Source organism: Bemisia tabaci, chromosome 10 (assembly GCF_918797505.1).
Source record: "Bemisia tabaci chromosome 10, PGI_BMITA_v3".
In the NCBI taxonomy this organism is placed as follows: Eukaryota; Metazoa; Arthropoda; class Insecta; order Hemiptera; family Aleyrodidae; genus Bemisia; species Bemisia tabaci.
In genome coordinates, this window is record NC_092802.1 from 17,998,857 (window position 1) to 18,026,507 (window position 27,651).

At 40.5% G+C, this 27,651-nt stretch overlaps 1 protein-coding gene across 1 annotated transcript in view; it reads left to right on the forward strand.

The window, feature by feature from the left end:
• Positions 1-27,651, forward strand: part of BNIP3 (BCL2 interacting protein 3) — an 87,176-nt gene that overhangs the window by 52,302 nt on the left and 7,223 nt on the right. Inside the window, exons 2-4 of the mRNA XM_019045956.2 lie at positions 2,846-3,020; positions 7,056-7,140; positions 27,562-27,635. Of these exons, the coding sequence (XP_018901501.2) occupies positions 2,846-3,020; positions 7,056-7,140; positions 27,562-27,635 (334 nt within the window). The remainder of the gene's footprint in view (positions 1-2,845; positions 3,021-7,055; positions 7,141-27,561; positions 27,636-27,651) is intronic.

Sequence of the window (27,651 nt, forward strand, 5' to 3'; positions counted from 1 at the left end):
CAGAAACGAGTCGTAAGTTAACCCGCCCCTGTTGAAAAACGCATTTTTGAAGCTAGAGCTTTAGAAATGGATGAAAAATTTAGAAATGGAGTTACGTCCTTTCATTTAAAGGAAACAACGAGTTCTGAGAGTTTTTTGAAGATAAAATCTTTCAATGAACAGAGAGTTACAGCAAAATCTGCACACTTTTAGCAAAGTTAAACACGTTTCGCGGCTCTTTCAGAATGTGTTTAAGCTTTGTGAAGTTTTCATTTGAGCAAGGCCACGGTCACGTCCCTGAAAAGCGTGAAAAAGTTCAAATGGTGTCATGCATAGTGGGCGCTCTGTGTTGGGAGCCCGGTCAAGTTGAATGGTTGCTGCTTCGCGGTCGAATCTCCACTAATTAAGCTCCGCCTGTCTGGCGCGCTTTCAAACCTTGTTGTCAAATTTCGTCGAACAATTTATTACTTTTTCTTTTTCTTTTTTTTAGGAAAGCAGTTGTGAGGATTCTTTTGAAAATTTCAGGGAATTTGCTTCACGTGACAGAGGATAACCCTCTCAAAAATCCACACTACCGCTCTTCTATTGAAAAAATAAATCAGCCGATTAAATTTGGCAACGGCCTCTCGATTGCTTTTATTTAAAGAGACTTTGTGCCGAAATTTCTCATGGAAAAATTTTCATGAGGAATCCCCAGCCCCCCTTTCCCCATAAAAAGGAATTAAAAAAATAAAAGAAATTAAGAAATAATTTTAAAAAAATTAAAATTGTATTAAAGTAGTAGAAATTGAAAAAGTTAAAAAAAGTGAAAAAATATATTGAAATGTAAAAAAAGGAAGAAAGAAAGAAAAATTTGAAAATTCAGGTAATTCAGTAATCTAAGAAACTTGTAATATAAAAAAGACTGAACTTAATTTTAAAAAAAAACAAAAAAATTCATAGAATATTAAAAAAAAGCATAGCGAGGTGAGAAAAAATGTAATAAAGTGTTACCAAAAGGGGGGAAAAAATTGAAAAGTTAGGGAGTTCAGTAATCTAAGAAAACTTGTCATCCTCTCATGGCTTGGCAGTGAGGTATTATAAATATCGTCGAAAGAAAAGTGTGGAATGGCGGACTTAGCAACAGCGTATCGAAAGCGTTGTCTAAGATTATCGACCCCGCCCGGGTTCGGAAGTCCCGACCTTGCCCGCACCGCCGAAAAGTGACCTCCTCTGGCCCCCGTCTTATTTCCCTACCACCCCCTGCCCCCGTGCTGAAAGATGCAGAGGAAAGCTCACCCTCATCCCCCCCTCCCCACGCGCGTGAAGCTCTCAAGCTCGCTTCTTTCCATTCGGATTCAGCGCGTGTGCTTATCTGTTGCTGTGCCGGTTTATTTATGTCCAGCGTTGCCGATGTTTCGTCTCTGGTAAAATTGGATAAATAATTGAGATGTTCCATGTGTGAAGGCTTTGCTATTTGACTGTTGATTCTCACGTAAAAGTTTGCGAGAAACACGATTGTGCCACTGGTTTTCTCTGAAATCAACTCCCAAGCTCAAAAAAAAGCTCTCAAAGTGGGGCCAAAATGGAGGGGATATCCCACGCTATCCTGAGAGTCCATCTCTACATCAAAACAATCTCTCCATGCAAAGATGGGGAGCAAATACATTAGCAGGGTTGCCGTGTTATCAGTTTTGGAGTCCCCTAATGAAGTGGCAGCCCTGTCAATGTATTTGCTCCCTATCTTTGCATGGAGAGTTTGTTTTGATGTAGAGGTGGACTCTCAGTGTAGGGCGGGATATCCCCTCCATTTTGGCCCCACTTTGAGAGCTTTTTTTGAGCTTGGGAGATGATTTCAGAGAAAACCAGTGGCACCATCGTGTTTCTCGCGAACTTTTACATAAGAAACAACAGTCAAATCGCAAATCCGTCACACCACACATGCAACATCTCCATTGAACCAGAATCAGTTCAACGTTGTCCAATTTCCTCCCATTTTGTAAACAAAATACCTAACTATGCAACGTTCCGATTTTAAATCGTGTGCTTAAACGGTGGTAGAACCGTGGCTTCTCTCATTAGAGGAGCTTTTCCATCATTTTTTCCCTCATATTTCATCAGCCCAGCAACTTTAGAAAGTCAGGGACAGTTGGTAAATCGTAAAATACAAGAAAACTTGTCACTCAGCTTCATGAAAAATTTCTTACCACTCCGCTGATGTCTATACCCAGCATCTTTCACCCCTCCCCAGAATAAAATGTCAGTGTCTCAGGATGTTTCAATTTTCAACTCTTGCTCATGGCTGTGCATATGTCGAAGGCAGTTAGTCAAATCGGGCATTTTATCAAGAGCCTAGGCAGATAGTCAAATTTTGAGAATTTCCGAAGTTCTTATGTTTTTGACAAAGGGCGGTCAAGTTTTCAGCGTTTTTAGAGTAAAACTATCAAATTCTCAACATATTTAGTATTAAATGCTCCTCATGCGTTTTAATTGTAAAAATTTAAGAAATTCTGTATTTGATGAGATTTTGTACATTTTGAGATGAATCTTGGTCCAAGAGCGAGAGATCTTTACAGATATACCATTGTATGATGCACTTTTTTAAAGTGAATATTTTCCAACACAAGTAAAGAATTATTCATTCTAAAACAAGCATAAGAACCAAAATTTCAATTCAAATGGGATTATTAGTAAAATAATCCCACTTAATTTGAAATTTTTTTATTTTTTTTAAATTTTATATTTTGTTTTTTGTTTTTTTTCCATCTGTCTAGGCATTATATTAATAAGATTATTTGCCTGCGACGTATATTTATTTTCTGTTCATAGTGGTAATTGAGTTTTTCTCATTGCTTTATTCCTAAAAAATGCCTGTTTTTTGTTCCAGAGTCCTGGGTGGAGCTGAGCAACCCCATTACTACTCTGCCAGACAGAGTGACCCCCCTGCCGTTTGCTTCGGGAGATGAGTACATTAGGCTCCTTCGGGAAGCACAGAAGGAAAGCAATCAATCCTCAGCACGTGTCTCTCTCGCCTCATCGCGGAAAACCACGCCCAGAGGCAGGTCAGTCGCTCAAAATTTCATCTTATTGATATCGGCTCTCCGGTAAAATAACAGCAAATCAGCTGCGATTGATGTCAACCGTCTGCCAGACGAAAACAAGCATTGAAACCGCCCTTAAAGATATTAAATTGATTAATGTAAATAAAATATTCAATAATCATTATAGTAAGAGAGGAGAAGACCCTGGTAAAAATTGGCGATAAGAGCTGCGTTTCAAAATACCATAGGAATTCTTATAGCCGGCTAAAGAAGGCTACAGAAAATCATATAGCTGGCTGTAGAATGCGGAGGAAATCATACGGCCGGGCTTTACGAAGCGATGAAAAATTATGCAGCCGGGTTATAGTTCCTATAGCCGGGCTTTACACTTTATCGCCTGGCTGTTGCTTTTTCGCCATCGATTATAAAAGGCTATAAGAAATTGTGTAGAAATTCGTGTGCTTTGGAAATCATTAATTTTGATACGGAACCACCTTAAGCCTAACACAAAGCGGAGCGGCGACGCACTGGCGCCTACAAACCTAACAGGGATACTTCACGCATTGCGCAACGCGTGAAGTATCCCTGTTAGGTTTGTAGGCGCCAATGCGCGTTTGGCGCTGGCTGCCCGCCTGCCGCGCCGCAGCGTGCCACGGCGCTTGAAGCAACTATTTCACACCAGAAGTATTGCACAGTATCATACGAACTTGAAGGAAACTTTCTTGTTTATCTATGACTGGAAACGCACCTAATAAGTTTGAAGTTCTCAATAATTCCATCCCTAAAAAAGTAAAAAATGAAATAACGGAAGTAAATCGGTTTTTTGCTTTCTTTTTGCGAGTAACCTAATAATAAATAGTAATAATTCCAACTTGGTATCATGAATAGATGTCTTTAGAAGTAAAGGAAGTGCTAACGATCGGAAGTACTCAGTTCAAAAAAACACTTGGGGTTAATGTTGCGAGATTGTGCTACAAAATGTGGATTATTTTTACATGGGTTTAGGTAGGGAAATTTGAGCACTATCCGACAGCAATGCTGGAGGTTCTTGAAGAGCACTCTCAGGAAGCTTCTATGGTAGAGAACTTTCTTATCGAGAGGCTGACTCCATCAGTGGCGTGGCGTGCTTTGCGATATATCGATTGTTACGCCATACAAACCTATAGTAAAGAATCGATTATTAAGGTGTTCACTGCGAATACCCTGTTTATCGATCCTTTTCCATAGGTTTAAATGGCTTAACAATCGATATATCGCAAAGCACGCCACGCCACTGGACTCCCTTGGAGATGAAAACGAAGCAGCGCTGCAAATACCCAGCTGTAAGCAGCAATTGCTCCGAAGTGTTTTCAATCGACTTTTCCCAACCAAGCAAATACTACAAGAACGAGAGGAAAATTTGAACCGTACTCTATTTAACAATAACAGCTCAACTCTGGTAGAAATTCAATGCAGTTACGCTGTTTTTTCCCGAGCGCGGTCAAGGAAAAGTCAAGCGCGTGACTCCGCTTCTCAGCGCTATGGCTGCTTGCGCTGACTGTTGTCGAATTTTCGCCATTTTCCCCGAGAAAATTCATTTATAATTTCAAAGAGCACCGTGCCATGGAAAAACGCCGTTTGAACCTTCAGGAGTTGCGAGACTTCCTTTGATGAATCACAGATTCACTGGAAAAAAAACACATTGGATCTGGAGTCCAGACTCTTGAAAACATTGACAAGAAAAAAAACTCTTGATTCAATCAGATTTTTGCTTAAATCATAAGGAAATCCGCTCAAATTAAGAGGCTTGGTCCCTGATTTAAGCAAAAATCCGATTGAATCAAGAGTATTTTTTCTTGTGGATGTTTTTAAGAGTCTGGACGCTAGATCCAATGTGATTTTTTTTCCAGTGTTTCCTGGTAATCTTATGAATATTTTCTTCCATTTTTTTAGATAATATTGCTCGCAATTTCACCGAACGTTCTTGAAAATTTCAAGGAAAAATATTCATAAATCTCCTCTAAAATAAACATTTTATCGACGGAAATTTGGCAACTCTCGATTGTTCATACGGCGTTTTCCCTTAGCACGGCAGCAAACCAGCGGGCAATGAGCATACGATTGACTCACTTAACGTATGTACTTTGTTGCATACGGCGAGCCCGCTATTTGCATTATCGTCGTCCGTTAATTTCCCGTTTTCGTTGATCGTTCGGCGTGAGATCAGTTCGGGTGTGAGACGTAACTTGTGTTATCATCGCTTGGAAACCCGGAAAGACAGGGAATTTACGGCGACCTAAGAAAGTCAGGGAGAGTCAGGAAAAGTCAGGAATATATAGGAAAATTCAAAGCATTTTAGCGGGAGCGTTTAGCAGCAACCAGTGCCAGTGAGTGGACTGTTGAATCGTTATCAAATGAACTTGAGTCCCTATCTTGACCATACCATTTATCGATCAAGGTCATCCAATAGCAATTCAACAATCGAGCCGCAAATTACAGGGTTGCCACAGTCAGGGAAAACCGGGAAATGTTAGGAAATTTTAAATAGTCAGGGAAAACCGCGAAATGTCAGGGAAAATGACGAAAATGTCAGAGAAAATTTGTTGAATCACCCTCATTTGCTTTCTAGAATGGGTTTCGAAGATTTCGAACAACAAATTTTGCCTTAAAACTATTTTCAATGGAGATGTTGCATGTGTGAGGAATTTGCGATTTGACTGTTGATTCTTTTGTAAAAGTTCGCGACAAACACGATGGTGCAACTGGTTTTCTCTGAAATCAACACCCAAGCTCATAAAAAGCTCTCAAGTTGAGGCCAAAATGGAGGACACCGGGGTAGGTTCGACACCAGGAAAATAGGACTCGCCGTTTTCAACGACTTGAACGCGCACCGTGGTTTACGCGCAATGCATGAAGTATCCTGCGGTCTTGTAAGGCGCTGATACGCGCTGCGTGCATACCGTGCTGTACGCGCAGTGCATGGAGTATCCTCCGGTCTTGTAAGGCGCTGGTATGCGTTCCGCGCCGCACTAGGCTGCCGTGCTAGAGAAGAACGCCGATGAGCCTTCAGACGTTGCCGAATTGCTCTTGATAAAATTCGAATTTAAGGGGAAATCTGTGAATAGTTTTCCTCCAATTTTTCAGAAGATTTTATTCGCAATCATGGGATACCCCTTCCATTTTAGCCTCAACTTGAGAGCATAAGAATCAACAGTCAAATCGCAAAGTCCTCACACATGCAACATCTTCATTATGCCTTCTTAACCATCCGTCACATCTCCAATTATCAGGGAATTTCACCAAAATGTGTCAGGGAAATCAAGGAAATGTCAAGGAATTCCATTTTCTAAATTCTGTTGCAACCTTGAGATTACTTAAAAGGAAGATAAAGCTAAATTAACGATTTTGTTCGACGGTCCGAGGAAGTCAGGGGATTCGAAGATTATGCAGTCCGGCAAAATCATTAAAGTCAGGGAATCGGAAAATGAAGAAATTTTGGAAACCCTGAACACGATTCCCTTTTTATCTCAAACGAAAACGCATAGATTAAAAAGATATTCTCTCCAGCAAAAACTCTCAAAAAATTAGTAAAAAAGTTTTTATTTATTATTTAAACCAATCGGTCTTTACGTAAAGAATTTGATTTTCTAATTATTTAAAGAAAACTTATCCCTCGCCTAAAGCATTCTTTTAACTTTTTGGACCATACTTTATTCAAGTCATTTGACGTTATAAAATTATCTCCAGAAGATGTGAAAACGTCTTAAATTTACTCGGAACTTTCGAGAAAATCTTGTTTTTCTTCAGTGGATGTGTGAGAGAATGGAAGAAAATCCCGTATTTTTATTGGGGATTTCTCTAGCAATATCAGAAAAATCACGAAAATGACAAAGAACTTTGAACATTAGAGACGCAGTGCTCCATGATGCAATTTAGTTTTTTCCCCTAAATTCTCAGCGAATATAAATTTTTCATTTATGACTAATGAATTGATCGCAAATTTGACTGATTGTTAGTCCGCGCTCAAATAGCAAATAAATATTTTCAAGTCGATTTTCTCTTCTTTTTTTGTTGCAGTCCCAAATCTCCACCCAACAGTCCAAACACAGAACTGTCAACAGACGAGGATCTGAAAGGTGTCTTCATCAACTATAGCTACAAGGTAAGCCGATAAGCTCTCGCAAATTGATTCTCGCCGATAGTTTACCGGGTGAATGACAAGGAAAATTGGATCGCTGCGATTGTTTTCTCCTGCGTGATTCGGTGTTAAAATCGCGACTCGTGGTCGGGCCAATTGAATATTTTATGCTAATCCAACCTAGGAAAAGTGTAACGTAGCGATTATCGCTGTTCTTTGTCCGGCAGTCCAGCAACTCGATTTTGCAACGTTTCATTTTCTTTGAACCCGTGTAAGCAGATTTACAATACAATTCTTTAATGGAAACAATTTTTGAAAGATGATAAGAAAATGACGGAATAAAAGTGAATAGAAACGTGACACTTTATCTTGAATTTGCGGGAAATTAATGTGAAATTAATAATTTACTAAAAAAAATCCTCTTAACCCGTTTTAAGTCAACAGAAGGCACTCGTTCGAAAAAAAAACTATTATACGGGTGAAAAGAAGACACCGACTTGGAGCTGGTATAGAACATGACTCACTAACACCCCCCCCCCCCTCTCCGCGAGGACTCCGAATTTAGACCAACAAATTAAGATCAGTATGATGTGGAGAAAATACAGTAAATTTATAAATACAATTTTAACCACAAAATTGTTTGAAACCATAATTTTATCTTACCTGTTATGAAAAATTTGCCTCTGGTTATTAAAATCGCTGACCAGTGACTGCGAATCCAATCAATTATCGAAGAATTTACAGGGCATGTAAAACTCGAGGGGCAGAATGAAGGAATGTCTCGTAGAATCGTTGCCAAAGTCAGCAGCTTTTAGCTTTCAAATCAATTTTAACCAACAAAATTACAGGGCACCATGGCAAAACTACACTCGAAATCTCACCACCTAATTTTTTCTCCTCTTTTAGTGTATTACACTATTGCGTTTTCTGAAGTTTTTTTTTGCAAGCTGAGCGTGCAGATTCACCAGTTGCTTTCATTGATTTTTCGCAACGACTCCCACTGTTTTTCCTGATGTGGCGTGAATTGCGATATATCGATTGTTATGCCATTTAAGCGTATGGAAAAGGATCGATAGACAGGGTGTTCGCAGCGAACACCTTAATAATCGATTCTTTACAACAGGTTTAAATGACATAACAATCGATACATCGCAAAGCACGCCACACCACTGCTGTTTTTCCTGGTGTGTCAGCACCCGCTTTTTTCCCCACTTCCTCGCGGGGGGAGGGGGGGGGGGGGGGGGGTTAGTGAGTCATGTTCTATACCAGCACCAAGTCGGTGTCTTCTTTTCACCCGTATAATAGTTTTTTTTTTCATGCCCCTCTTTCTTTCTGTCTTAGTTCGCCAGAGTTGCCAGACTCTATCGCATTTTCTTGCTTTTTCAGAAGCAACGCAATTCGCGAGTACGGGTGTCTGCTTAGTGAGTTAAACGCTTTTCAGGAATACCGCTAAATTCATGGCCAAAATTGCCTTTAGGATGGGCTTAAAATAGTTACCGCCGAGTTGTGTCGTGTGTATTGCGATGGGTCGATTGATCTGCCATTGGAACCTATGGAAAAGGATCGATGTATCCGACGAACGCGAACTCCTAAATAATCAATTCTTTATCGTGGCCTCGCGTGGGAAAACCCGTGGCGTGGCGTGTTTTGCGATATATCGATTGATCTGCCCTTTAAACCTATGGAAAAGGATAGATAAACAAGGTGTTCGCAACGAACACCTTGATATCTTGATTCTTCACCACAACTTTAATTGGGGAAGTATCGATAATCGATCATTCACGCCACGCCATTGGGGGAAAATATCGATAGCCAATCGATTCGTCCCTCGCCAGAGTTACTGCCTTGGCTTTTGAAGTCCTTGTATAAGCATAAATAACTATGATCAAGTATAGCTTTATCGTTGCATAGAACATTTGGCTGATTACAGAGGTGGACTCCTCTAATTAAGTATCGTACGGGCTTCAACCATAAGAGCTTCTTATTATAGCTCGAAGTTGCTCTCAAACAAAATCAATGGCGTCACCCCACCCCGTTTCTCGCTTAATTTTACATGGGTTTAATCAGACTCAACAAATTTTAGAGACCCCGCTACCTCCGTGTTAACAAATCTTAAGCTATGTAATTGCTGAGGTAAGAATCAAGTTCGCAGCTCAACGCTATTTTTCGCGGAATGATGGTTGATGAGTAACTCGGTGAGCAACAGTGTCAAAGGTAATTCGCGCAATGATTTTTGATGAAAAGTCGAGGTAAGCACCTTCGGGGCCACGGTATCGGTGTCACTTAGCGTGGTACACATCGTTCAAGCGTCGAGGCCGAGGCGCCTTCAATTTATGCATATGCAACACGGACATCCAAAGTGTACGAATAGTTGTATCTAAACCCTAGGTGTTGACAGTCAGAATTCAGAGACCCGACGCGCCTTCAATTTTTGCGTATGCAACACGCGTATCTGAAGAACACGAATAGTTGCTTGTTAGTGCCGTTCGTAAAATCGCATTTCCACCGTTTTATCGACAGGTGCAAGAATAAAGTCCTGAGAAAATGGACCTCTTAGTGTCAAAAAGGAAAATTTTATGACATTAAACCTCGGTTCATTGTCGTTCAAATCGTCAAAAATCATCCACAAGACTCTTAGAAATTGTATGAATGATTATAAATCGATGGATTTCATCTTCAACCATAGTAAGAGTCTTTTTAGTTTCATGCTACGATAGACGGCAGTGCGTGTCATGTTCCGCATGTTTGCGTGTTTATAAGGACACACAAACACGTTTTAAGGTTGGAAATTGACTAATGAGGGTACCATTTTATTAGGCGAGTTTTTGCAAATTAGGTTAGACTTACCAACTCAACTTTTTGGTTATCAGTCTCCATTGGGCGAATCCAAGCGGTGACTTCCGAAAGTAACCTTAATAGTTTAGAAAAGATAGCAAGAGGTGGTCTCTAAAATAAATCGTTTGTGGTCTTAGTTGATTGAATTGCAAATCTTTGGCTCTTTCTTGTCGGGATTTGTCATTGAAAATGCAACACCGCTCCAAATTAAGTAATTAATACATTCCGAAGCGGTCAGCCGACACCTTTGTTGTACCGCGACGCGGCGACTTACAGTGGATCGAGTCAATAGGAAAGGTCAGACAACATTTGGAAACTTTAAAAGCCTATAACTCATTTTATACAAAACTTTGAGGTTCTGAAAGTCGTTTCATTGGTTCTCTTTTGAAATTTTCCTCTTGAAGCACCCCTTAAAATTTAAAATGTGACGAATTCAGTAGTAAAATTTGCAGTTTTATAGTCAAAAAAATTTTGCCCGACCTCTCTGATTTACTCGATCCACTGTGTGACGCGACAAGTTCTCCTCCTTGCTTAATTGTTCTTCGTTGTTTAGAAAGTGTTTTGATTCACTCCTGTCGGAATTAAAATTAAGAGGAGTGTAAACAAGATAAATACCCTCCCTCTTCCCACGATGCCCAATAAAATCTCGGAATTACAGATGTCTTTTTATACCGCTGATGACGATCTCAATCGTGAGCTAACTTATTCTTGTGCGCAGTTTCGAAGAAGTTAGATAGAAGAGCGAGGACAAGTTGTTTTCTCCTTTCTCTGGAGTTCCGACCGTTTAACAAAAACGTTCCTGAACGAAGAATGTTCGCAGGAGTATCCGATGAAAAGTTTTTCTATACACTTAAATGTTTATGCAGTCACAATTTGCGTCGGTAATTGAGGACGTATTCAACAAAAAGACCTTCTTTAAGACTTTGCAGCTTGGCTCTGTTTTTTCTCTATAACATGAATGGGGGTCTAGGGATTTTGATTTTTATTATTTTGTGTATATTTTTGTTTTTCGATTCAGGAGGGGGTTGAAACCACCCGAAACGTTCATATTCAAACATTTTTACCACGGCTTCACATTTGTTGTTTTCTAGCCGTGGTCACCCGTTTTCTTGTGTTTTTTTACTTGGTTCTTCAACCTCCATTTACAAGTGGCCTATCCAAAAGCTCTGCAAAGAGTGTTCCTTTGAATCTGCTCTGATTCGGTAGTTTCAAATTTCAAGCGAAATCGCAAAATCTGTGCAATATTGTAAGCTTCATACGCCCATTTAACCAAGAACTTGCCTTATTCTCTAATTAAATTAAGGAAAATTCCAGTTTTGAGCGATAGAGTATAGATTTGGAATCAGGCGCGTTCATTCCCACAAGAAAAACAGGTTTTCTTCTCGATCTCCGATCGCACCGAGGAAAGCATTTTTGTAGCGTCAAGAAGAGGATGAACTACGCCTCTTGAAACTTTGATTGTATCAACGGAGTTTCTTCATCGTAATCAAATTTGTCCCTTTTTTTAAAAGCAAAAGAGAAAAGCAATGAAATTAATCGATAACAACCTCCTATTTCTCTATGCGCATTTTAAAGTGGGTGCCAATCATCAACATTTTAATTAAACCCTAGGAAATCCATGTTAAGACAACAGAATAAACAGTTAAGATCGTTATCGAGCCTTTAAGGAGGTAATCCCATTTCTGGCACTTGAGCTCAGAAACCGTCCTTTTAACTTTTATGAAGCTGCGCGTTTATTTTTAGCACGCTTGCTCTCCAGAACGCTCATTGAAAACCCTCCGGAATTTCATCATAACCGTCCATTGTTCTTCCCCGTTCTCATTGCGACGAGATTGAATCCAACAAACACCCTTGAGACGGTGAAACTATTAACCTAGTCAGGAATCTGGGTTGAGCTTGTAAACATGAGTCAGAATGTCGCCGGTGCCTTGCAGCAAGGAAAGATGTGGGTTAACACAATGTACAGGGTGTCAAGGAAAAACATCCCTCCCTGCATACCTGTATCTTGGGAGTGGTTGGAATAGAAAGATGGTGAAGTAGCTGTTTGATTAGAAAGAAAATTTTTTGAAAGGCTCCTTAGTAGAGTGGTGAGAGTTCACCTAAAATAATCTCATGGTTGATATAATACAATCTTTTAGTTTTTCTTCCAGCACTTTCAGATCAAATAACTCTTACAATTGGTGATTAACATTAACTCAGCTCTACAAGATGAGACGTACGATAAGAAAGTGTTTTTGTTTTTTTTTCCCCCCTTAAAAGAAGCAAAAATTATATTTTTCCTAAGTGAATTCCTGCGGGAAGACGATTTTCACCAAAAATTGAACTGTTTTAGTCAATTTTGCAACGTTAGAATGGAGTTACTATTCTCCGCTGGGATAAACTATAAATTGTTCCAATGCTCCCACTATCAACTAAGCTTTTTTAGAGTAAGTGGTGCAATCGTCTCAGAGACGCAGATAGAGATTTTACAGAGTACCCTGTATGAAGAAGAACGATTCCACCTGAAACACCAATAAAACGTACCCCAGATGTAATCTGCTGTGTTAAGGAAAAACGCCGTATGAACTTTCGAGAGTTGCCGAATTTACTGCGATAAAAAAATGTATTTATTAGGAAAGTCGTGAATATTTTTCCTTGAAATCTTCAGTAACTTTAGGTGAAATTGCGAACAAAAAAATCTGGAAGATAGGAAGAAAAATAATCATTAGTTTCCTCGAAAATTTGTGTTTAATCGAAGGAAATTTGGCACCGCGTAAGGATCATACGTCGTTTGTCCTCAGTACGGCAGTAATGGCCGTGCAATTAAAGCCCGCGCGAGACAGTTTGCTTATTAATCCCTCTGGATTACAACCGGGAAACGCTCAGCTCCAATTTGAATTCCGCCTCGGAAGCAGGAGGTTAGCAGGTGGGCTCAATCAGGGGAGCGACTGGCATCCTCATAAACCCTCGCAGAGTAGTGAATCGAAGGACCACTAGACAAGGCACGAATTTAAGCATCCTGAAATAAGTTTCTATGTAAAGTGTGCATAAACCCGCTGCAGATGGAGCTTTAATCTTTTAAACGCTCTCCGTTCAAAACTCATCAAATGAAAGTTAGATTGAAATTTTTTATTTTTTATTCTTAGAACGTATCTCGATGAGGGAAAATTGTGCTTGTATGTGAGCTTTTTTCCTCTGTAGAGATATCAGCTTTATGTTGAATTTGACGCACGTTGGCTAAAAAACTCCAACATGCCGTCTGGAGATCCTTCCGTCCACCGCAATCAGTTGGTGTGGAATTTTTTACGTATGATAAGGGATCTGAGTTAGAAAAAGCCTCAACATCGCGTTGGTAATATGCTAACATAGAGGAGTTTATAACGAGCATGTTTGCAAAAACAATAAAAACAACATTTTTTTCTTCTCTCATTCTCTTCCTTTTCTGAGTTTCCATATTTTATTTTCCTTTTCAATATCCTTCCTATCCGTCCACCTCTTTCCTTTGGGCTTTCTCCTCCTTCTATTTTAGTGCAAAAAGTGAGACATAATAAAAAACACGCTAATTTTGGAAAGTTTTTGGCTCAACGCGTAATTTTGACCCACCTCCAAAATTGTCAGGGTGTCTACAAGTCCGGAATTTCCGGAAAGTCCGAACATAGTACGGATGTTTTGAAGGCGGTCCGGAAGTTCTGTAAAAGTGCGGCAATTGCGCAAAAAAGTCCGGAATTTCACTCATTTTTGTGTCATTTTAAGCGAGAAATTCAAATTTTTGAAATCTTTCGAATTTAGTCAAATGGAAGTACTTAAAAAGCACTGAATTTTTCTGTTGAGGAGGTATTGAATTTCTTGGGAATGTACTGAAAAAATACTGTAAAAGTACTGGTTTTTGAACAGCCTGGTTTAGTAGACACCCTGATTATAAATTTTCACGCGTGAAATTTTTAGCATACGGAGATTTCGAGGTGGGGTTTGCGACCAATTTTTGCTCCACCGTCGATGTAACCACTTGCTCTGTAACTACGACGAACCCGCCTCTCGAAACAAAGTCGCTTGATTGTCCAATAGAATTTGTCTAATATACATGGGTTTTAATGGGGGAAAATGCTGGTATTTCAGCACTATCTGGCAACAATGCTGGGAGGCTAAAGTTTCCCATATCAACGGTGTAAGTCCGCAACCACGTATCTCGGTTTGCGATATCGCTGACTTCCTGTCATACTTTATTTTTTAAACGGAAAACTACTCAACGACAATTCTTTAAAACTGCCGTGATTTTTCTTCTCTGTGCGGTGAAAATTCTGCAAAAACTTCAAGGAATGATGTCAATTTGTTCTCCTTTAAAAAAATAATGTTAAGGCAGAGATTTTCAAACGCTGCAAACGAGATATGTGACTGCGGACTCACACCGTCGATGTTTACCCTTCAATTGTGGTAAAAACCAACAAGCAGAGACCATCAAAAGAAATGACGCGAGGTCCTGTATTTGCGGCGATTTTAGCGTCACGCAAGCCAGAGAAGAAAGCGCGTTCGAGTCGCAAGTCATCGTCATCGTGTGATGCGCCTTTAATCTAGCTAGCTGCAACATGCCTTTACCTGTAGTCGAATAGTTATCGCAAATGGCTCTCGCATTGCGTTCGGCGCAATGCGAGAAGTATTCATGCAGTCTTGTAGGCGCTAATATGCGTCACGCCGACCGCACTGTTCGGCGCAATGCGAGAAGTATTCCTGCAGTCTTGCAGGCGCTGATACGAGTTTGCCGCCGGCCGCACCGTGCTTAGCGCGATTATTCGAACTCGTGTTAGGATAATCGTGGCATCGAACATTGGGGCTTGTGTTGCCCATGTTGTGTTTCGATGAATTTTCACGAGGCAGAGATTTTCAAACACTGCAAACGAGATGCGTGATTGCGGACTTACACCGTCGATATGTTCCGCTCGCATGCTCTTCCGGATAATAATAGTGGCGTGGCGTGCTTTGCGATATATCGATTGATCGGTCATTTAAACCTATGGAAAAGAATCGACAAACAGGGTGTTTGCAGCGAACACCTTAATAATCGATTCTTTACCATAGGTTTAAATGGCATAACAATCGATAAATCGCAATTCACGCCACGCCACTGGATAATATATCGAGTGAATTACCACCATCCAGCATTTTCTGTCAAAAGATATAACAAAAACAACAACACATACCCAGACAATAAATCCCAAAAAATCGAGCTCGCAGAGACCGTTAATTTGATCAGTGACGTACGCATCAAGCCGCTATCACTCGAAACGCCGCGAAACGACTTTTTTGTTTACTCTGCTCCGAGTGGGGCTAGGGAGAGGAGAGGGAATGGGTACTCAAGAATAGATTCGCAAGTGTCTATGACCTTAATCCAGTTCTTTGCCAATCTGCTGTGCTAAAGAAAAACGCCGTATGAACCTTGAGGCGTTGCCAAGTCTCCTTTGATTAAACACACATTTTCGAGGAAACTTATGATTATTTTTCTTCCAATTTTTCAGATGATATTGTTCGCAATTACACCTAAAGTTCCTGAAGATTTCAGGGGAAAATCTTCATAAATCTCCTTAAAAATACGCATTTTATCGGAGGAGTTTTGGCAACGCTTGAATGTTCATACGGCGTTTTTCCTTAGCACGGCAGAATGCACCCCGCTCTTCGACTCTTTCGTTCGTGGCGAGTCGGTTAGGTTGGCGCCCTTTTTTTGTGACGAGTTCGGATTCTTGTTTGATTTTTCCGTCCCACTGGCATGGCGTAAATGATCGATTTTATAGAGGTTTCCCCATTTCTACCGCAATGGTAACGAATCGCGAGGTGTTCGTTGCGGACACCCTGTTTATCGATACTTTTCCACAGGTTTACATGATAGATATCGATACATCGCGAAGCATGCCATGCCACTGCCGTTCCGTGCTTTGTCTGTGCCTACTCCAGGAGTTCCTGTGCGAGGGTTGCAAGTTGATGCTTTGATCAGGGTGTCTACAAGTCCGGAAAGTTCGGAAATAGTACTGATTTTTTATTGGCGGTCCGGATCTATTGCAAAAGTGCGGAAATTCCGTCAGAAGGTCCGGAATTTTTCATTTTTGTCGCAATTTTAGAGAGAAATTCAAATTTTTGAAATTTTTTGAATTTCGTCAAATGAAGGTACTGGAAAAGTAAGTAAAAGCACTGATCTTCGGCCAGTCTGTTATAATAGACATCCTGTAGATAGTCGATCGGCGAATTGATGTTATCAAAAAGTTCGGACTTTCTTCAAAAAACTGCGGAAGTCGAATCATGCTCAGCTTTTCAGGTATTGATCACCCTGTTGTTAGTCGATTGTTGAATCGATGTTATCAAAAAGTTCGGACTTTCTTCAAAAAACCGCGGAAGTCGAATCATGCTCAGCTTTTCAGGTATTGATGCACCATAGAAGACTTGATCGGGGAAAATTTTGCAACGAATCTGGAAGTTCATCCGGGGTGAAAATCGCACATGAAAACATAAATCTATGTCCGATCAGCATTCGGGTCGAACTGCCCGAGTTTGCCTCATCAAGAATCGATTATTTATAATGGAGTCTAACGAAGGAAAAACAGGATTGCCAACTTGAAACCATCGGCTCACGCACTAGATTCTCTCTTAAATATACCACCGTTTTTCTCGAATCTGGCAACCTTCGATAAACAAAATTCGCGTCGTGACGCTTCCCACGTCCACTGTTCATTGGTCTAATGGAGCGTGCAAGCAACGTTGTCATTTCGCCCTGGATGAAACTGAATTTTCCCCTAGATTTTTCGACGCGAATTCGAATATTCCCGCCAAAACTCAAGACAGCGCGAGAGCTTTGAGGGTCCTCAAACAGGCAAACAAAGCTCGTGTTTTCGTCGTCTTGGATGTTTTGTCACCCGCTTGAGCCGGTCAAACAATGCGCCCGATTAGATATGTCTTATCAGCCCCCCCCCCCCTCCCCCCTACTAGCTTCTTGCGATGTTATCGCTTGTTTTTTTTTTTCGGCCGCGTCGACGGAAGTGGTGAATTGGGGCGGGGTGGAAAGGACCAGCTGCCGAAATTTGATTAATTATCTGTGGCGTGGCGTGCTTTGCGATGTATCGATTGATCTGTAATCTAAACCTATTGAAAAGGATCGATAAATATTGTGTTCGGAACGAACACCTTAATAATCGATTCTTTACCGAAGCTTCAAAAAGGGGAAGTATCGATGATCGAGCGTCCTGTTGTCGTAGTGTGCGTTCCTCGACCAAGCACCACGGTCTCAGGAGTCAGGTCTGATGTTGGCGAACAGCACGACACGTTGCAGTAGTGAAGTTAGTGTTTTATTGATAACGAGCTTGCAGTTTTCACTGCGATAGGTAATAAAAATTGCACGATTAGTCGTCGTTATGTAATGCCGCCAAATGAACTAACTGCCGCACAGTGGATCGTGGCAATCAGAGTGGTCGGTTTTGAAATTTTCGACTAAAACTGCAAATTTTGACGTTTGTTCCGTCAAATTCTACATTTCAAGGGATGCTTTTAAAAGAAAATTTCACAAGAAAACCAATGGAACCACTTTAAGAGCCTCAAAGTTTTGTGTAAACGGAGTTAAAGGCGTTTGAAGTTTCCAAATGTCCGACCTCTCCTATTGACTCGATCTACTGTATGCCGTGCTCCAACGCGACGGTGTCAGCGGTGAATAATCACGAATCATGACGAACCATTCGCTTATTTGCCAGAAAGATCGCCTGGTTTTATCAGTCCGCCCTAGTGCCTTCAGCACTGAAAAAAAAATTGTTGAATTTTTTTTTTTTTTTTTATTTTTTAAAAAAAAGAGGAAAGGGAAGAAAGGGCGTTTTCGAGAAATTAAGTTGAATAATTTTTCGATGAAAAAGGAAGTATGACAGGAAGTCTGCAACGTTGCAAACGGTAATACGTGGTATCGCACGTGGACAATCGATTTAAAGCAGTGGCGTGGCGAGAATTGCGATATATCGATTGTTCTGCCATTTTAACCCACGGTAAAGAATCGATTATTAAGGTGTTCGCTGCGAACACCCTGTTTATCGATTCTTTTCCATAGGTTTATATGGCATAACAATCGATATATCGCAAAGCACGCCACGCCACTGATATAAGGCCTTCCTAAGGAAAAGGACTGTTTAAGAGACGATTATGATTTCAGTTTTTAACAGTGACGAGGCGTGAATGATCGATCATCGATGATTTCCACATTATTTTGAAGCCATGGTGAAGAATCTATCATGAAGGTGTTCGTCGCGAACACCCTGCTCATTGATCCTTTCTTATGGCTTTAAATGGCAGATCAATCGATGCGTAGCAAAGCACGCCACGCAAATGGTCTGAAAAGCTCTGATCGAGTGTACTGTACAGTCCAGTAATAAAAATGTATACTTTAATAGAATCTTCAGTCGGTCAGGAGGAGTGTAAACATTGGTGAGAAGGAAAACAAAGACATTGTGTACCTGCTGATATACGAGCGACTTGACTGACACAAATAACCCTGCATTCTAGACTGCGTGCAACAATATCAACATAATTCCGCCCAATATTTACTTTCCGCTATCATTCTGTTATCATGTTGACGTCAGCAACCTAACGACGCGATGATTAGCATTTTGTTCCTACTGATTCATTGTTACCACACTCTACACGAAGTCACTCCAAGAATCTTCAGCTATCTCCTACTTCTGTTTTTATTGTTGACCTTTTTTAACAGCTGCGGATTTAGCAAAGCTTTCCTATAAAAATGTTGATCTACTCTAAATGCGTTTTAAAAATTACATTTCTGATAAATTCACCTCATTGACAGGAACAATTACTTGAGATAAACAATTTCATAGATTAAAATGCTGAGATTTACGATTGCCTGAGGATTTCCTCAAACAGATGGGGAACTATTTATGCTGTCTTTACATGTTTATTGTCATTTTTACTGTCTCGCTCTCCTTGCGGGTAGAGGAAGTATTGTCATTTTCATTTGTTATTTATTTTTGTCTAGTGTTTGCATTCTTAATTATTAACACCACATCCCCAAGCAGATGGAGGTCTATAGAGAATACCGGTGGGGAAGGGGGGGGGAGTTAGATGGTAAAAACTTACCCGCAATTAATTACCCATTCCTGAAACGAATACAATTTTAGATCCCAGAATAAGGAGGAATGGGGGAGAAATCCGAACATTCTGAACCGTCTCCTTGCCCTTACGATTCACTGAAAAAATTAGATGAAAAGATTCGTAGAATTGGAAAAAGATACAATACTTACGTTGGTAATTTTTTAAGAGAGAAATTTGTTCATCAACCGAGGTTCGTATATTTTATTCAAAGAAATGTACCTGTTATAAATAAGATCCAAGTTCTTGTTGAACTTAAACACTTCTTCATTTGAATTGGCACGAAAATTCTTCCACTCAAAAGAAAAGGGGAAAAAATCCCGAAGTAAGAGATATTGTTTCTTAAATTAAAAAAAAAATAGTGGAGGCAAAAAATTGCCTTTGAATCTACGAAAATTAAAAATTGAAAAAAAATCCTCTATACAAATTTATTATAAATATCGATCTCGCTTAGCTGCCTTAACGAGAATCGATCGTTTCACATATATTTAAATGTAGAAAAACAGTGTTGCCAAGTTTCAAGACTCGCCTCTGCCCAGAACCCCTCACGGACTCGCGATCATACCCAGGATGCATTACCAGTGACGTGGCGTGCATTGCGATGTATCGATTGTTATGCCATTCAAAGCGATGGTTAAGAATCATCTTAATAATCGATCCTTTTCCATAGGTTTAAATGGCATAACAATCGATATATCGCAACTCACGCCACGCCACTGTGCATTACGACTCCTGTCGGATCTTTGCCCCCGCACCCCCACCGTCTTGAACACTGTTGCCGTTTTTATGGACAATAAATTAATTTTCCCCCAAGAAACAAGCACAACGCATCCGAGATTTCGAAAAGAGGCAACATCGTCAAGCTCATTACATACACTAAACGCGCTTGGTCAGGCGTCACCCCGACTTAAACTCAGACGTGAACAGCATGCAGAAAACACTCACTCTGCCGTGATAAGGAAGAACGTCGTATCAGCCTTTAGCCGTTGCCAAATTTCCCTTAAGAAAATACGGATATCAAAGGAAACTTGCTACTACTTTTCTTCCAACTTCACAGAACATTCCTAACGTAATTTAATCTAATGTGTCTGACAATTTCAATGAAATATTGTTTACGGTTTTCCTCAAAAATGAATATTTTACCGAGAGAAATTTGGCAGCATTCGAATATTCATACTGCTTTTTTACTAAACACGACAGAACAGTAGTAAGTGTCCTGTGTCGTTCGGAATGATGGTCGTCCAACGTGAGGGCGTATCTGAATTTCCACGTGAGCCCTGTTTTACATACGAATGCATACTTCAGGGGGCTCATCGGGGAAATCGAGTTACGCCCTTTCGTCAGAGGAGCAACATAATGTCCCAGACACCTTTTATGCAACGGCATGTGGGAGTGACAGCTTAATTACGACAAGTTTATCTCGGAGCAGTCCAGAAAATCATTGCATTTTTCTACGATATCCCAGTTTTGAGTAGAAAGCGTCCTTGCAATTTTTCCATGCTGGAAACCCGACTGAAAAATGTACCCACATGTTAACTTGTCCTCGGTTGTACTTGAGGGTAGAAATTATCAAAATATTAATTTTAAAGTACTCATACCTTAAACTAAAAGAAAAGTGATGTTCTACACGTAACAAAACAAATAGCGATTTGGGTTCGCAAACTTTTGCATTAAAGGGCAGCGTTGAGCAGAAAGGAACCAAGCCACGTCAGCTATCGCCAAATTTAATTAGGCAATTTAGTTTTTTACATGAAAAAGTTATGTGCGTTTTTGTGCAAATTTCATCAGAGGCTTTTCTTCATAGTTTAAAGCAAATTCCTTAAAATTTTCAAAGGGATCCGCACAAATGTTCTCTTGTAAAAAATTAAATTGCCCTGTTAAATTTGGCAATAACTGATGTGGCTTGGCTTACATCACTTGAAAACAACGATGCAAAGTTTGTGCAAACTTGCACCCAATAAAAACACCGATAAAAACATACGCTGGAAAAAAAAAACACATTGGATCTAGAGTCCAGACTCTTAAAAACATCGACAATAAAAAATACTCTTAATTCAATCAGATTTAAGCTTAAATCAAGAACCAAGCCTCCTAATTTGAGCGGATTTCCTTTTGATTTAAGCTTAAATCTGATTGAATCAAGAGTCCTTTTTCTTGTCAATGTTTTCAAGAGTCTGGACTCTAGATTCAATGTGTTTTTTTTTCCCAGTGGAGTAGATTTTACCATACTCTGACACAGTGATCCAAGTATGGTTATGAACACCAGATTGTATGGTAGCATTTACCATATTGTGGTAAGAATCACTTGAGTTCTGGTGAATACTATTATAATGCTGGTCATTTTCATTAAATAGTATCACTGTGTAAAATATCAAGTAAGCCTATTGTAGCCGTTACCATACTTGTTTTTGTGAATCAGCTCGGTCGAGGGTACTTCTTGAGGTTTTTTCCCACTGACGTGTTGATTCCTAAGTAGAGACAGCTTAATCTTTTTTTAAATTGTTTTACGCTCAGGAAATTTCTGTAGTACCGTAAAAATTTACTCAGAGCATCATTGAATTATGTATACTAGTGCCGACTCAACCGCACAGGTGACGACAAACTGACTTACGGTGAACTTTACAAGCTTCGCTCGTCCAGCGGAAATAAAGGCCTTGTTGAGTTAGCGGAAACGGATGTAGTTGTGGTAGACCTGCATTGCTGAATCCGAAAGATAATTGTGCGTCGCTTGATGATAAAACTCTCGGCAGAAGCGCATGAAAATCGCCCATAGCGTTGAGCATGCATTATGAGGGTAAAAGTTTGGATCGACAATTTGAATAATTGCAGTTGATACAAGAAGCATTTCTGATGGCTCGGGCAGCTTTTTGTTCAGTAGAATTTCTGTATATCCAGTTCTTTGGAATCAGATATGCCTCTGAAATTTCTGTAAACTTTATCGAGTACAATTTGATTTAATTTCCTTTAAGCTTGAAGGATTTTATAACCCCTCATTGAAATGTAGATTTTTCCTAAAATTTAGTATAAATTTTTGTCAAAATTAAAACATATTTCAGAAAGAAATTGGAACTTCATATTGAAATATTTGAGTGAAATAGCGGTGTATTTTGATAAAACTTGCCTTTCAGCGAGGTGTAGAATCGTATTCCATAAGGATTTTTGTATTTTAAGATTGTAACGAGTTTTGGTGGATTTTTCTACCGTATTCCCCATGTAACACCGTCCCCTTATACGTTTTCGTGAAATGTCGAAAATCCCAGACTTAAAACCCTTCACTCCCGTAAGCCCAGACATGTTGCCATGCCATTATCGCGGGCCTGAAGCCGACTTACGTACTTTTACCCGTCCTGTCGTGCTACGGAAAAACGCCGAATGAGCATTCGAATGTTGCCAAATTGCCTCTTAAAAATATTTATTTTTGAAGAATGTTATGCATATTTTTCCGTTAAATTTTCAGACGATTAGGACCAAATTACGAACAAAATCCCCTGAAAAATCTGAAGAAAAACATTCACACATTTCCCAGAAAATTCTGGATTTGTCGAAGGAGACTTGGCAACCAATGGCGAGGCGTGAATGATCGACAATCGATATTTCCCCATTTGAGCTGTGGTAAAGAATTGATACGTAGGGTGTTCGTTGCGAACACCCTACTAATCGATCCTTTCCCATAGGTTTAAATCTTAGATCGGTCGATATATCGCAAAGCACTGTTGGGTACGTACAGAGGCTCATACGGCGTTCTTTCTTTTAGCACGGCAGCGTTTGCGTGGGTACACAAACGTGCGTTCAACAGGGTAGAAGGGGGGTGGGCGGGACTAAATTTGGCCCTGGCCATGAACTGCAGCTCAGGTTAACGCCGTGCCGCGGCGGACGTTACTGCCGCCACCGTAACGATGCTGCGCCCGAGCTTGGATGTCGTTCGATAAATTACGTCTCTCCGAGGTCCGTAACAACCACCCCCTGCGCGTGTGTGCGAGACACGCAGGGAGCACGTGCGCGCGCAGGGATTCCGCGGTAGCGGCACGCGAAAAATTGCAAGGGTCGTTGACGGGTTGATCCCAACCCCTCGTACATACTCAGCTTTGTTTTGTCGCACAATGGAGATGTTGCATGTGTGAGGAATTTGCGATTTGACTGTTGATTCTTCTGTAAAAGTTCGCGAGGAACACGATGGTGCCACTGGTTTTCTCTGAAATCAACTCCCAAGCTCAAAAAAAGCTCTCAAGTTTAGGCCAAAATGGAGGGGATATCCCACGCTATCCTGAGAGTCCATCTCTACATCAAGGTAAACTCTCCATGCAAAGATAGGGAGCAAATACATTAGCAGGGATGCCAAGTTTTCAGTTTTGGAGTCCCCAAATAAAGTGGCAGCCCTGTCAATGTATTTGCTCCCTATCTTTGCATGGAGAGTTGGTCTTGATATAGAGGTGGACTCTCAGGATAGCGTGGGATATCCCCTCCACTTTGGCCTCAACTTGAGAGCTTTTTTTGAGCTTGGGAGTTGATTTCAGAGAAAACCAGAGGCACCTTGGTTTTTCTCGCGAACTTTTACAGAAGAATGAACAGCAGTCAAATCGCAAATTCCTCACACATGCAACATCTCCATTGCAAGGGTCGTTGACGGGTTGATCCCAACCCCTTGTACATACTCACCTTTGTTTCGTCGTTTATTTTGTGCCGGATTCGCATCCCGACGTCTTGTCGTAAGGTAGCCGTGCCACTAGCGGTGGTATCATCAGCGTTTTCTAAAGATCAATGATCATTTGCCAAGTCTCGGAATTTTCCCGCTCTGAGGAAAGTATAGTCCGGTCTTTCTAATGGACTGTAAATACGGTTGTTTGAATCGGCCGTACTAACTCGGTTCGTGTGACCCGACTCTCGGTTCTTACTGCTTAGAATTTTGTCCTTAATTCAAAATTGACGTTTTTCCCTCCGCGGCCAGACAATATCTGCGCGAGACGCGGGACAGCGTGTCAGGAAGTTGAAACTGAAATAGAGGGACGAGGGGTTACGTCTGTCACAGATCTGTCACCAACTTAATGAGTGATGAGTTTGATGGGTGTCGGGACGTAGGATGCAACATCGATGTCAAACTAGGTGATAAAATGGTGGACACTGGTAAAAAAAACCTCTTGGACCAATGCCGCATTGCATTGACTTAAGAGTGCAGTTTCTTGTCGCCGGATTTAAGATTCTTGAACTCTTGTTTCAAGCGGATTTTGCATTGATTCAAGCGGATTTTTCATTGAAACAAGAGTCCAGACTTTTAAATCCGGCGACAAGAAACTGCACTCTTGAACCAAGAGGTTTTTTTTACCAGTGATTCTCGCGCATCGCCGCACAGTGGATCGAGTCAATCAGTAAGGTCGGTGGATGGAATATGACATTTTTTACTAAAACTGCAAATATTTATGTTTATTTCGTCACATTTTGAATTTGAAGGGGTACATCTAGAAGAAAATTTCACGAGAAAAACAATGAAATCAATTTTGGAACCTCAAAAATTGTATAAACGGAGTTATATGCGTTTAAAGTTTCCAAATTTTCTCCGACCTCTCCTGTTGACTCGATCCATTTTGCGTCGTTGAGAGGAAATTGTTTTTTTCTCTCCAAAGGAAAAATGGGGAAAAAGCAAGTCTCTGCAGTATATTGCTTCTGTTATTATTATATTTTTCCTCTTACAATTCTCTGCAGTTGCTCACGAGAGATACGAATAAATGAATGGACTTTGAATAGTAAAACCACTCAAAAACAGTGGCAAGGTGTGAATGTATCGAGGATAGCTATTTCCCCATTTGAAGCTATGGTAAAGAATCGATTATTAAGGTGTTCTGAGAACATCCTGATAATCGATCCTTTTCCATAGGTTCAAATAGTAGGAGCCATTACTTTACCATTGGAAACCAGGTTTAGGTACCAAAGAGAAAGATACGTACATAACCGTGAACAATCACTGACTTTACTGTCGGTCTTTTGAACGCATGCCATCTCAAATTCTTTTTTTTTCTGTACGTAAGGGGAAATATGCACGGCAGGAATCAGACGTGAGAGCACGTTGATAAAAATTGAGAGATTTTTTGCGTTTTTATGTTGGGTTTCTTTAAATACATCTATTTCGAAGGAAGTTAGGTTGCGCCGCGACAATGAAAAAAAAAATGCGCCTTCGAAAGCGGGAAATTTGAAAACGCGTATTTAAGATTTATGCAAAGTTTTCGTGAAGACGTCACATTTTTGACATATTTGATGAGCCCACCGAATTTTTTATGCCATTTTACTTGTAAAAAGTCTATTCACCACCTTGTATCTCTCATGTGCAATATACTATAGGGGGATAAGGAGAAAAAATACAGGAAACCAAGATATCTCCTTGAAAACAGCAAAAGACAAGCATTGTTCTTCGATCTGACAATGAGGAGAGAGATAAAATAGGCCCGTCCAGACGGATATGGGGAGGAGGGGAAGTGACGGGAAGCAGACGTTGAACTGCTAATTGCAAAAAAAGGGACGCGGCTTCGGAATTTCGCGACGTTTCAAGTTTCAAAACCGTCAAAAGTTCTCGAGATGAACGACACAAGCTAATTCCATAGGGAAAATGACTTGCTGTCAGCCATCAATTCAACAATTTTGATGAACATTCCCTTATCTTTAAACAGAGATACATTCCATTGCCAATTTCTGAAAAACGATACCAGTCTTGCGAAAGCAACTTTTCCTATCATAAATGGAGCAAGCCACATCAGCTATTGACAGGGCAATGTAATATTTTAGGAGAAAACGTTTGTGCGCATTTCTTTGAAAATTTTAAGGAATTTGCTTCGCACTCCGTATCATGTCGTTCTTTTGAGACTGCAGGGATTTTTTTTTTTTTTTTTTTTTTTTTTTTTAAATGCTGCACTCTAGATGAATTTTTCTAAAAATATTAATATCTGTTACTTGATTTTTGATCATTTATGTAAAAAACACACGCTTCCACTGTGACTTCGACTGTATAACTATTGACGAAGGTCCTAGTAGAAGCGTGAGTATTTTACGTACATATATGTTCAAAAAGTTGGAAAAAAATTGTCTGGGGATGACAAAGTTTGCTGGGGAGGGGGAGGGAGAGCAAAAAATATCTCGGAAATCCCTGTTAACTGTGGTCCAATCAGCGCTCACAATCTGAGTCTGGGAATTTTAGTACCTAAAATTTTGATTTCGCGGGAATTCGCAATCTTCCGTAAGTTTGATTCGTTTCACGCCACCCAGCGGTTTGTTCATCGACGAATGCACTTACGGAGTTACGGCTGTCCTCCGTAGAATGTCAGAACGGTAACCGAAGCTGCTCTTCGATTGTTGAATCGTTATCGAATGACCTTGATCGATATATAGTATTGTTAAGATAGGGATTTATCGATCAGAAGCATTCGATAACGATTCAACAATCGACCCGCTGCTCCTCGATTGTTGAATCGTTATCGAATGACCTTGATCGATATATAGTATTGTTAAGATAGGGATTTATCGATCAGAAGCATTCGATAACGATTCAACAATCGACCCGCTGCTCCTCGATTGTTGAATCGTTATCGAATGACCTTGATCGATATATAGTATTGTTAAGATAGGGATTTATCGATCAGAAGCATTCGATAACGATTCAACAATCGACCCGCTGGATGGCGTGTCCCGCATCCTCCCTTTTGCCACGGTCCGGTAATTTCGGATTTGTTGATGTTGTGTGGCCCACCTCGCCGCGCCCGCGGTCAAGCGGCGCACAGCGGATCGAGTTATGAAATTTTTGACTAAAACTGCAAATTTTGACGTTTTATTTCGTCACATTTCAAATTTTAAGGGGTGATTTTGGAAGAAAATTTCACGAGGAAACCGACGGACCCACTTTTAGAACCTCCAAGTTTTGTTTAAAAGGAGTTATAAGCCCTTGAAGTTTCCGAATTTTGTCCGACCTCTCCTAATGACTCGGTCCGCTGTGCGGCGCTGGATCTCTCTTCCCAAGGCCGCGGGAATAATTTCGGTCCAATTTTTTATCCACGCTTATCTCATGACCGAGTGCCCCCCTCCTCCCGGGCTCGGGCCCGCGTGGTGCAGCCGAAAACTACGCCGTTGTTTTGACCGGGCGTTGCTGCGGAGAGAGGAGGCTCCATCCATTCTACCCAGCCAGTGCTGGGAAATCAGTAATTTTCCTCTCACAATTAGAAATACATTTATTTCATCGCACAACTTAGCAACCTTGGAAGAGTCTGCGGCCGATGGACAATTCTGTCTGGTCGCCAGAAAAGTTGGATGAGCGATTTGTTACCAAATAGCGCAGTGATCTCGCTATGTTTTCTAAGGTTTTAAAAGAGAAAAAATTATATCTTCAAAATTTTTGAAATGTTATCCTCCTGCTCTGCATTCTGTGCGTATTGCATATTTGGCTCCTGCAATTTTAAGAACTATAATCAGAAGTATATTCAAGCTTATTTTAAATGTGAGTCTTCGCTAAGGTTTTTCCTCTTCTTTATGTTTTAGGATGGCGAATTCACTGCTAATGACACAGACTGGATTTGGAACTGGAGCAGTCGCCCTGATTCACTCCCTCCCAAGTGAGTTCCCACGCTT